The 12,865-nt window shown below is 38.5% G+C and overlaps 1 protein-coding gene across 1 annotated transcript; it reads right to left on the bottom strand.

The window, feature by feature from the left end:
* Window positions 1-4,048: 4,048 nt before the first annotated feature.
* On the bottom strand, window positions 4,049-6,980 carry olig1 (oligodendrocyte transcription factor 1). The gene has a single exon (XM_066706957.1). The coding sequence runs from the start codon at window positions 6,570-6,572 to the stop codon at window positions 5,946-5,948; it is 627 nt and encodes a 208-aa protein (XP_066563054.1). The 5' UTR covers window positions 6,573-6,980; the 3' UTR covers window positions 4,049-5,945.
* Window positions 6,981-12,865: the final 5,885 nt, after the last annotated feature.

The following is a 12,865-nucleotide window of genomic DNA, read 5'->3' as shown; positions in this document are numbered from 1 at the left end:
TAGCCTCTGAAATGACAGTCACATGCTTACATTTATAAATCAGTTAAAACTGCATTCCAGAATTAGGTACCAGATTCCAAGAGTAACAATTCATTTAAAAAATTATATTTTTATATACAATCTATCAATGCCATAGCAATGTTGAAGTTACTGTTTATAATTAGAAACACTTAATGTATTGGTTAAAGGTGTTTATATGGCTGCATAGATCTCCAATTATAATAACTCCAATGTTATAAGCAAAATATCAGTCTTACTGGAATAAAATGTGTGTGGATATTATTTTTAACAGTGTATATTTATGAAAAAGTGATAGGTCAAGTTTACAGAGAAAAGGTTGCTGCCCTGTTCTATGGTAATTTCAAGTAAAGTGGTTTGTAAAGGTCTGACTGGAATATGGGTCATTTTAATTTTAGGACAGATTGTACCTTCCTTATAGTGTTTTACAGAAAAACTGGGATAATTTAAGTATGTTACTGTTTCCAAATTAGAAGAAAATATCTGGTAACTTTATCCATAATGCAAATGATTGGAAAATGTTCTAATATTATTATTTTCTTTGTGGACTATGATTTATGTAAGCAAATATTTTGTTATATTGATACGTTTATATGAACCCTTTAAATCATGGATAAAATATTATTGTTTTAATTTTGTTTAACACATTAATCTGTATATCATTTGACCATTACTTGGTTTCATATACAGTTAGATGTAACAAAAACTGTCATTTTACCTTCTCATTGTGCCAGAAAGAATTCTGACAGTGTCAAAATACCTTCTGACAGAAAATATTCTGACACCTTCTCTCAAGGTTGCAGTGACTGAAGACAGCAACATTTTCCCAAGAGCTTACGCAGATGAGTCTTGGAGAGTTTTTCACACCTTCTCCCTTTCTTTCAGAACTAAACCCTTAGATCCATTTCAGGGAGTTTGTGTCAATTTCCAAGGTTTATTCATGGCCATTTCGGGGAATCAACATATTGAATTCTTTCTTTCTTTCTTTTTTTTTTGGTTTTCTATTGTCCAAATTATCCAATCTTCCCTTCCCATTGAACTCTGGAGATGAAGGAGAGATGAGTTAAAGCAGAACACAAAGGAGAGTCCAGCTACTTCAAAACTGCCTCGACCCCCACGACTCCAAAACAATACGGCAACAAATTGCAAGAAAGTGAAAGGCAATAACGCAGAGAAAAGGGGGGAGAAAAAGGTAGCCTGGAAAAAAAGGAGAAAAGGTAATCCCATTGAGATGTAAGTGAACATAAAGCAGCTATATGTAAATGCAATCGGTGGGGTTTGAGTTTCAGTATTCACTTTGATCTTCCAATCTTAGTTTAATTCTCTCTTTTTTTTGTAAGAAAATCAAGGCCTATTAGGCTTAATCTCACTTAATAGCATGTACCTCTCCTTTTGTGTTCTCCCATAGGCAACATATTCTGTGCCGTCCACCCAGCGTCTGGCATTCACACTTAGGCCATAATCCTTCTTTCCAGGGTGGCAATTATTTCAGCGCGCTGAGTATTTTATTATTATTATTATTCATGTCATTCTCAGAAGTGCGTGATTGCCCCCTATTCTCCCACCCACCGGCCATTTGAGACGATCTGAATTTTTTTTGCTGGGGTGTGGTGGCGTGAACTCTATTCAGCGGGACGCATTTTCTGGGTGTTTGAGCGTATTGTGAAGTGGTTTTAATGGGATCCCCAAAGCACCTAACCTCATAGGGTAACATCAAAAATTTGATTTCAAAAAGAAAGAAGGAAAACCTTTTGGTAGGGGGTAATTATACACCGGGTTTTGATCTTGTTGTTGTGACACTAAAGAGAGGGAGGGTGGGGGGGAAGAAGACTGTTACACATTTTGCAAAGACTGTTCTCAGCCTCGTCCTTATGGATCAAGAGCATATTAGTAATTGCCACCATCCACAAAAACATGCGTGAGGCGAACAAAGCTGGTGGAGAGCACAGTAAGGGTGATGGTTCTCTTCAACGCACTCAGTTACACAGTGTTGTTCTCTGCCCATCATGAGCTGTACTGTTGTGGGCCACGCCACAGATTTCTGCCTAATATCTTTAGCCAATGCTCTAATTTTGTTATCCTTTTTTCCCATCTTTTTAACTCCATTTTGGGAGTGACAAATACTGAACTTTGATCGCCGCTCTGACCTCCCTGTTCCAACGAGAGGGATGAGATGATTATCCACTATTTTAGTCATTCTGCAGGCACAATATGCCCACAGTCCATACATAACATAAATCTGAGGGTTTGATGTAGTTTGGACTTGTGAACTTCTGCCCATGTGACATAAGTGGCACTTGGATCAGTCTGATAAAACTGCAATAGCATATTTGGGATTTAACATCACTTCAAAAATGAAACATTATACAATAGGATCCTCTACTGGGTAGCCACTCAGTCACCCTTTTCTGGGCAGCATATAATGATGTAAACAATTCTGGCAACATAAAATGTTAGAATCATTAAAGTAATGATTCATATCAGTTGAGGGTATCCCACATTCTTTACACTTAAGATGATTTCCATCAGAGATTGAGTACAGTGTGATTTATGAGAGAGGGAAGCAGTGACCATGTGTAATCACAGAATCCAATAATACAATTAACATTTGCCAGGACACCCAAAAAAATGCAAGTAAAGAAACATTCCCCTTGGCTCTACCTGGAGTTCCAGGTGGTCTTTCACTGATGCCATCACAACAGATTGCACTATTTTGAACAGAGAGCAGGGGCCACTGTGGAACAACTCTTCCGCATCTCTCACCTTTCTGCACGCATGTGTTGGAATTACGTCCCTGCAAACAGTCTCCTATGCCTCTTACTGCCTGTATACATGCACTGCTTAAAATACCTGTTTAGTATGCTTGCAGGATTACCCTGTAAACCCACTGAGTCACTCTTCCTAACTGAGACTGCTGTCATTCATGCCTTAAATAGTTTTGCATTGCACTTTATTCATTGCAATCCCATTTTTTTTCTTTGTATCCTGCCATAAGTGCATGGGTTATATAATTTAATGTTGTAAACTTTGTAAATTGCCTGGAATAATTAATAACCAATTAATAATTTCATCCCAGGAACACAATCAGGGTAAATACCTTACACACACAAATACAAATGAACATGGTGTTTGTAATTATTAAAGCTGTACATTGGAATGATGCATATTTTATATACTATGTTTAGAGACTGTATGACATTTTTAATATGTTATTTGCAGACTATGAGGTGCTTTTGATAGAAGTTCTTTATACACTCCCATTGTTCCTTGGGCTGCCATGGCTTTACAGAGTTTCAGGTGTACAGCTGCCCAGAACCTTAGACACAGTGCTCCTTTGTCTTGTGCCCAACAACTGGTTCCCTGAGGACAGCCAACGATACCTAAATGATTAAACTAAACTGTATACAACATTACTCAATCTGCAGGTTTTATGCCAGGAGGAAAAGTTAACATAATGTTTAAATGCTTCTAAAATCATTATTTATGTGGAAGATGAGATTATACATTCTCTCTCTCTCTCTGTATATATATATATATATATATATATATATATATATATATATACAGCCCTGGAAATAATTAAGAGACCACTCCAAGTTCAGAAATCAATGTTAAGTGGTCTCTTACTTTTTTCCAGAGCTGTATATATAATTAAAACGTTATGCTTTGCTGGTGGTAGTTATTAGTACTAAAATATAAACACTGTTTATAAATATGTATTCAAAAACCAGCATGGTATATTATTTTTTCCGAGAACAAATACTATATGATATATGCATGTACACAATATTTTTTCAGTTAAATATTCTATTATACATTATATACAAACACAAATCACTTAATCAGGAAAACTTTAAGGCTCATTTTACAAAATTACACATTTACAATTAAAATATAAGATATATAAAGGAATTATTTTTAAAAGCCTTTCTACCTATGCAGAACTTAAGTAGAACACACGCATTATTTACCTATGAGACATTTGTGCACTTCATCACTAATAATAATAATAATAATAATAATAATAATAATAATAATAATAATAATAATAATAATAATAATAATGTTGCAATTCCACTGTGGTTATATTCTGCATGAAAACATCAGCAACAGTTCATTGAAAACTGTTTCAGCAAATACTATTATAAAAAAATAAATACACAAATTACAATTCTGTTTACTTTAAAAGAATATATATTTTTTCCAAGGTTACAATGTATGTTCTTGAAGTCACCACAGACATGTTATTCTCTTTCCCACATATCAGTGTTTACAATCAATAAAGCTGTTTCAAGAGCTACATAAAGACCATATGAATTTTTAACCATGTGTTCTACATTCATATACAGTCTTAAGCACAGTATATAGTTTCTAAACATGGAGTCATCCTTTTTTTTTGCTTCAGAAACTATTATTGGTTATGAACGAATTAGACACAGATGTTAATTCAAAATAAACCACGCATATCATTCATAAGTGTTTTCATTTAGAATAGCTTTTCATGTAATATCTGTCTTTGCTAACTCAGTTTAGTACTTGCTCTGTTTTTAGAGATTAAGAAAATAATATTCTGTATTCTGCAATATGATTAGTTATGCATTTTCATTATCTCTTTAGGCATGAAAAATCAATAAATGGATTTCTAAAACACTAGCAAACATGGATATTGATATTCACACATGTAATAGATTAGGCTTGCATTGGAAAGTCCAAGGCAATAATGCTACCCCTTGTACATATCAAGTAATAAACTTTACATTTTAGCCTTCAGTTAGGGATTGAAATTGAAACCAAATTTCTGTACACGCTGTCCGAGTAATACTGCAATTCCCCAGTACCATTTCAATAAGGAGGTAGAAGCCCTTGAATTCCTTCATACTACTTAAATTGTTATATGTCAATGATAAATTAACAACTTTGTAATAATGTTGTTATCAAATCTTCCACAACACAGAAAGTTCCATTTAGTTTTTTTTTCTTTTCATTACTACAGGTTGGTAAATACAATGTTAACTCCCTATTTCTACTCAGATTAAATATTTGCCTATAAATTGAATATACACACATTCAGTTATCCATTTTGATTAGCATTTCAGGATTGTTAAACTCAGAGTTTCTGCAAATATATCCATACAAGAAAACATTTTTTACTCTTGAAATGGCATGGTACCAGCAAGAACAATCCACATAAGTGTGCAGTAGCCGGAATTAGATTAGAATTTAAGTCATTTTGGGTTTCAATTTTTACAAAAGAATTTAAACCATTTGTTTTTATCATTCCGTAAATAGTGTATAATATTATACATCCTGACTTAATATAAAAAATAATAAAACAAATTAATCTGAATTGTACCAGGTTAATTGTACACACTGTATTTTGTAATGAAATCTAACTTGGTTTAGGTTAATATTTTTCATGGCAACCTTCAGTTGCTTTTTTCACTACTTAATCTTCAAGCACTCTAACCCTTAAAACAAAATACAATCTGTACTAGATGCGCACCATCCCCGTTTCCAATGAGGATGACTAATTTTCAGAGTTTTGTCACCATACTATTTATTTGTGCAACAACAACAACCAAAGTGATGTCCTTTAGAAGTTTTATGTTAATAGCAAAGCCAGTAATTCCCTAAGACAGTAATAAACAATAAGTCATATATCCTTGCATTAAGGCCTGTGTTGGAATGTCTGAAATGTCTGAAATGTCTAAACACCCAAAAGCTTGTGGTTCCTTTAGTCTCTGGCATCGCTAATACTTAGGTGAACAGGATATGTAGCAAAGGTTCAGACTTTTTCCCAGCGGTCTTCTTCTCAAAAGTGTGCTTCTATTCCCCTACACCACTGAGGTCAGCTCCAGCTGCCACATTCACAGAAAGTCAGTTAAGAGCACTGCTAGGAATGTGACAGATTTTGAAGAAATTAGAACTTATTTCGGAAACCTGGGGTTGGGACTGGTTTGGATGAATCGGGGTAGTCTGCAGATACCGCAAGAGCAGATTTGTCCTCCGCTCGACCACTGCAGCTGGGGGTAAGGGTGTTCCTCTGGGGACAGCAGAGTGCACTTGCTGGCCATGATGGAGTCGGGGGTAAGGAACAGGGACCCAGGGGTGGTGAACAGGGGCCACCCTGCCAACAGAAGCCTTGGTGCGGGCCCACTGATCTCCCCCAGCAGCCTCCTCATTTCCTGAAGAGAGGAGCTCAGCAGGAGGATGTAGTTCCTGGCCAGGAGGAGCGTGGAGATCTTAGAGAGTTTTCTTCCTGGGGCTCCGTGCTGGTGGGCCGCCGAATAAGGGACCATCACTTCACGCAGGGCATCCATGGCCACATTCAGGTCCTGCATCCTCTTCCTCTCCCTGTTGTTGATCTTCTTCCTCAGCTCCTGCTGGTCTTCAGGGCTCAGCTCCTTGGTGGCTTTGGCGTTAGCCTGGAGATGGTCCCTGTTACCCTGGTTCCCGCACACATAGGTCCCTCTCAAATCCTGGTTAGGTAGTTGGCTGCAAAAGGAAGAGATGACATGTGCATCCCCACAGCTTGGTTTGGCCGGGCTGCTCATGGTAACGGTGTGGATCTCCACTGCTGTGTGTTTCTTCACCTGACCAGTCCCGCTTCCAGGAAGGTCAGCGCACTTTTGCAGACACACTGGGAAATTCCCAGCCCTCTTCGGTAGTTCGCGGGATTAGAGCAGGATCCTTCACGTGATTCCAGGTCTAGCTCTTGTTTTTCTTTTTTCCCCTTGTGTTCAATGTCCGTGGTCATTCATCCACCACCTTCCAAGTGAAGTGGGAAAAGATCAGGAAGAGAGGGAAACCTGAAGTGAACAGAGAGAATTCACCAGTTTCTCCTTTGCCCCTCTAGCGAATTTTGCAGAGAGCGCCTGGAAGGTATACTCCATTGTCTTCTGTCAGATTTCTAAGAATGATAGACATTCTTATACCCTGAAATGAGATAGCAAGAAGTTTATCAGGGGATGGTGTGTTTTTGGTGGTGATGGTTGGTGAGGGAGGGGGAGGCGGGTGGAGTGGGGGCTGGGAGGGAGGGTAAAAGGGGTGGCGCTCTTTCAAATCTGAAGAAATTTAAGAAAGCTGTGATGAAGTGGCAGCCAATTAGCCCTCCTGCAGCATCAGCTGACCTATCTTATTGGCTGACAGTCCTAGCCAAGCACTGGCAATCATAAACAAATAAAAGTATTGTTTAGCTTCAGATGGTTAACCCCTGGCCCACCAAGGAGCCAAGCCAATCTTATATAGAATGTTCCCTCAAATCTTTCATTTGTGCCAGATTTAATACTTTTGTTATTTCCACTCTGAAAGTTATTCAAAACAAATATGCCAGCTTCAAATGAGACTGATGAGCATTAAAAGTATCTCCATCAGTTCCCATTCAAGGCATCACTGTCTACCTAATGTTATAGTGTTTGCAGCACATACTATATCCATGTTCCATAGATCTAGAGACCTTTTTTTTACTACAGTTATAGGTATTTAGAAACTGTTTGTTTTAAAAATGCTTATATTGTTAAATTGTTATTGCTGTAAGATACATATCTGTGCAAACATTTATGAAAATCTGAGGAAAACGTGTGTGTGCATGTGTGTGTTTGTGTGTGTGCTGCGCGTTTTAATCTTCTTCAGGCCTTTGAAAAGACAAGGGGGTGAGGGGATAGAAGAAAAGTGTTTCTGGAGAAGCAGGAGAAGAAACCTTTATTTTAGTAAAAAAGAAAGCAAGATAGAAACAAAGATCTCTCTGGAGCACACTTCCCTGCCAGAAGGCAGTGTCATCCGGCTGGTGTTTTTGCACAGTCTGAATAGGCCAAATGAAGACAGACAGGAAGTAGAGGGGATGAAAAGAGCCTGGCAGCCTAGCAGCTGGAGAAAGCGGGCAGCCTTGAGCCCAGGATGTGTGTCTAAACTTCCAGCTCCTGTCGCCTTCTGAAAGGGGCCTGAGTGATGGATTAGAGAGACCAAGGGTAATGTAAAAAAGCACAGTAGCACTGTTTTTACTCTCTCTCTCTCTCACTCACTCTCTTTCACTTTGCTTCTGTGACAGACTCTGAACACCTGCACCAATACACAGAGAGAAAAACAGAGTTCGGGTGAAAAGAGGGACTTGAAGCAATGGGATAGAGGGGGCAGTCTACAAAGTCAAAGTCAAAAATGGCTAAGGAAAAGAGGATGGCAAGCCGAGGGGTTATAAATAAAGAAGTTCAAGATCCGCACAAAAGCTGTGTTTTCAACCCTTTTGTGGGCTTGTAAAAACACAAGCAACACTGTCACCTAGCAGGAAAAAAGAGTCTTTGTGAGCCTTGCGAACAGATCTGAGAGAGACAGCAAAGGCTTAACCAGGATCTTTAGCAGGGAAGCAGTTCCTTTAATGTGAGTGCCATTGCTTCAAAGGCTTGCCTGGTTTAAATGGAGAGTGGAGTTTAAAAGAGCTGCACTGTGCTGATTTCTATCCAAATATAGGATCATTTTAAAATTTGATGAATATCCTATTCATGTTTCACTTTCTGTCTCCTGAATACAGATGGTACTGAATATGATATATACTGCTGCAAAGTTATTTATCCCAGAGTCATTATTCTTATAATATATATAGTTGGTTCTTTTTTTTTTTTTTTTTTTTTTTTTTGCATAACAGACAAAGACAATTTGAAAAAATTCAACATGGATGGGGCTTGCAGTTGTTTAAAATCCTACATTCATTGTCATCTTTCTTATTATTCTTGGACACACACAAACTCCACATGCTTTCTGGGAAAAGCCCACACACCTGGGAGAAGCAGAGACAAAGACAAAGGAGATTTAGCCACTGGACAATAATGGACTGGGAGAGGATTAAGTGGATCAACATAATCAGTTTAGTTTTGACCTGACCTGACAGAAACAGACAGCCACCTATCTAATCATTATACCTATGTGACAGTATATTTTTAAGAAGTTTAATGAATAAACATATGTTTGATGCGTAGGTAGTCAAAGGGACTTTTTGCAAAGTAACAGTGTAACAAATGAACTGTGTTTAATTGTAACATTTAAGCTTCTGTCATAAATAAGTATACAGATGTATTCAAAAGTATTCACATTCTTCATTTGAAACAATGCTATTAAATGATTAATTTAGTTTAATTAATACTGTTACTTTAACTGTACTTATTTATAAATCATATATTTTCCGTGCTTGTTGAACACCGGAAAGGTGGAAAGAATCCAGATGAATTAACTGAGTTAAGTCAGGGGGTGTATCATATTTTCTGTGCCTCCAAATTGAAACAGATTGATTTAATTATCTAAGTAAATATATCAAACAAACTGCTTATCAGCATTGTCTTAAGACCTACGGGTGTGTTCTGCTCAGAATATGTAGGCCAAAAAGAAAGAGAAATTAGCAGATACAAATGACTATATTCCTTTTCTCCAGGAAACAGGTGCAAAATGACAATTAAAGAAAAATAGCCAGCAATCTGGAAAAGCAAGAGTTAATTAGAAGGCAAAAATTAACCCTTACTTTCTGTCCCTACATCCTAATTCTAACCGATAAGGGCCGTGTCAGTCCCAGGAAACAGATGAGAAGATTACAAGCTGTTAATAAGGTGGAACCAATTGATGAAGGCCTACTATTGTTCCCCCCTGCAGCCTGGGCTGACAGTTCCTTGGGAGAGAGAACATTTGCGCAGGATCTGTGGCTGTCTTGTAAGCCCTTTTGTAAAAGGGAAAGCCCGTTTTCCCTGTGCTTTGTGAAACTCAGCCTGTCACGCTTATTTGTATTAAAGGAGATCAAGTCTTTACACAGCAGTTGGTTGATATCCTACTGATCCCCTTTAATGTTCTGAGATTGAAAAAAATAAAGGAAAAAATAAATGTGTTTTGCAGGAGATCAGCAAGCACCTATCAGGCCATCTTTAGATCCTTTGACATTCCTGGGATTGTACTGAATTTGACATTGCAAGAGTTTGACAATCTTTCACCAGCTATCAGCCACTACTTCATAATTACAACTGAACTTCACAGACTGCATCTGTGTGGAAAAAAACTACCTCGCACAATAGTTTAAAATAATTTAACCAATAAAATGTGTAAAGACACTGAATTCAAATGCTATACAATAACAGTTATGTTTTCAAATGTAACACAATCCATACGGAAATTCTGCAGAAGTAATGAGTAACTAATCCAAGTGGCATTCTAAAGACATCAGAAAATTAAGTCACTATTTAAAGGAGTTAATTATTTATTGTAAGTTATTAAATACCATACTGAAAAAATGATCTGATCTTTTTTCTGTATCAACAGACAAACTATATGCAATGCCATGAAGGATGCTGTAGACATCAGTGCATTCATATACCATTTAAAATGAATGCACAACAAGTAAAACCAGAGATAGAGAATATGGTAGGATGGAAAGCAGACAACGCAAAATATTTATTTCCCCCTACCAGACCATACATGTGAGGTCTTGAGATATTTTCGCTTCTACTTTGAATTGTGCATTTTAATTTTAATCCATACAATTGATGTTATTCTCTTGTCAGTAATTTAACGTAAATTGTTCCAAAAGCATAGTTTTTTTTCATTTACACAGGTTCCATTTACTTTATTAGCAGCTTGGGTCTATAGCATGTGTTTCTTAAACCTGGTCCTTGGGGTCTACAGTTTTTCCTCTTGATCACTTAGACAGTGGGACCACCACAGGGGGTTTGTCTCCACCCCCGTGGAAAACACATGTAAAAACTTTCATGGTGAGTTGTCTAAAACATGTATGAAATGAAAACATACAGTTGTATGATACTTTCACTGTGCTAGTGGTCAGTTTAACCCCTGCTGTGAATAAACACACGTGGCCTACATTTATTTTGGGACATTTCAAACACAAGTTTTACCAAGTGTTTGCCCCACCCGCCTCGTGAAACTGCCCCTCTCTTGTACCCCCTAGCAACAAATGCCAGGCACCACCACTGCACCACTTCTAATCAAACATTGTGATTGAATTATTTGCTTGAAAGTATGTTTTTAAAAAATAATCCCAGCTCTAGTAAGATCTGGTATTAGGATGTAGCATTAACACTGCTTCACGTGCCGGGTTTCAAGACTCCCTTGTAGGTGAGCTGTTTCAGGGGCCAGTTGTTGTCTGGGATTTAACTAGTTGAGCCCACACAGAATGAACAATTCTGGTTATGGGAAGTGACTGATACAGTATAATAACCACCTTGATGCATCATTAACTGGTAACCTATTAAAAAGTTGATTAGGATAGCAAGAGTTTATTAAAGAATTTGAGGATAGACTGAACAGAATTCTTTGCTCATGAAACCAAGGAAAACTAAAGATAATTGATCAATGTCTAGGCAATTAAGAATGAGGCTGAGGGGAAAAAACAACACACAAGACAAAGGTAGTCTGGAGGATCAGAAGCTGCTGGACATGTTCTTTATAGGCTTGCCTGATCTAGCCAGGGCTTTTGCTAACCAGGATAACCAGGCCCTTTCAGGATTCCACTTGCTGCTCTCCCACATGACAGTGATGGATCGACTCCCTCCTAATAGGATCAGCTCCAGAGAATGTTCAGAAATAGAATAGGGACACACGTCTGGGACCTTTTAAATCTTGCAATGGGCTTGAGCCTTTTGTACCATGTTTTTGCAGAGAGGCGGCACAGGGCAGGGAAGGTGAAGGAATCGAGAGATGATTGATGATCTCCCAAAGGATTGGAAATCAGACGGGCTGTGTCAGAGGGAGAAAGGGAGAGGTGCCTTTGGCTGGGTCTTGGAAAAAGATGGGGGGAGCCCCCTTTTTACCATACACAGGGATCCCTTGGCTTAGATGGGGCTTACACCGGAACAATGGAGCAGGGTGGCCCATGGACGGGGGGACATTGGAGTTGGGTGAGGGGTGGTCAGGGGAGGGGGGGAGTTCATGTTCACCAACCCATACCATTCAGAACAGGAGGCTGGTCTCCTGGCTGATGTGGAAATGATTCTCCGGAGTTTGTCAAGACATCTCCAACAAGTGAAGATAAATTGCGCAACAAAGCTACCACAGATAAGCAGAAGAATGGCCATGAAAGGGAAGGAAGCAGCTATCACCTACTCATCCATCTTCACTGAGCTCTGGCTAGACTTGACACTCCCTCCACTGTGTGGTGTCCATCTAGCTGTGCAGATATGATATTACTGTATGTATAAATGTGTCTGTCTGCACATCAGTCAACAGGAATGGTTTTCTACCCCTCACTACCAAATTGGATAAATATGTAAGTTGGGAAAATGATGGGGTCAAGTGGGAACTTTACATAAATGTTCCTTAGAGAGGAAAACATCACAAACTCCATTGAAAAATCCCAGACTTTGTAATATATTTCCACAGAAATGTCTTCTTGAATCATGAGGTCAATTGTTTTTGTCATTCATTTTCTAAAGTAATCATACCCATGCATGATGTGTGACTACAGTTTCACCACCCTCAAAAACATTCATTTGTTCTACGGCGGCATGGCAAAACACATACATTTGCAAGCCCAGAGGCATGTCTTCCAATGAACTCCTGTTACTGTGTGTTAGTTCTCAGTGTCTTCCACGTTCCTCTCCCTCCTGTCCCCTGTGAGACGGAATATCTTCTGTCTACACCTGCTGAATGGTAGAGGACCTTAATTAGTGCTATTTCCTTCCTGTTTCGCTTAAGCTGTTCATCCCTCCAGCTTCATTAGTCACCTTCTTCTAACCCTGAGGCTAGAGCTCAGCTGTATAACTTCCCTCTTTCTGAGCTGTTAGTGGAAATGTTTGTTTGACGTCAAAAGTACTCAATTGGTGGCAGTGTTTATTTACAAGGATTTTAAACTGCTAGGCAGTCA

Source organism: Amia ocellicauda, chromosome 6 (assembly GCF_036373705.1).
Source record: "Amia ocellicauda isolate fAmiCal2 chromosome 6, fAmiCal2.hap1, whole genome shotgun sequence".
NCBI lineage: Eukaryota > Metazoa > Chordata > Actinopteri > Amiiformes > Amiidae > Amia > Amia ocellicauda.
Note: the sequence above shows the minus strand (reverse complement) of the source record. Positions and strands in the feature narration are given on the sequence as shown.

What these genes read in the sequence shown, in the direction of transcription:
- olig1 (XM_066706957.1), bottom strand. Translation starts at nt 6,572, where the DNA reads ATGAGCAGCCCGGCCAAACCAAGCTGTGGGGATGCACATGTCATCTCT.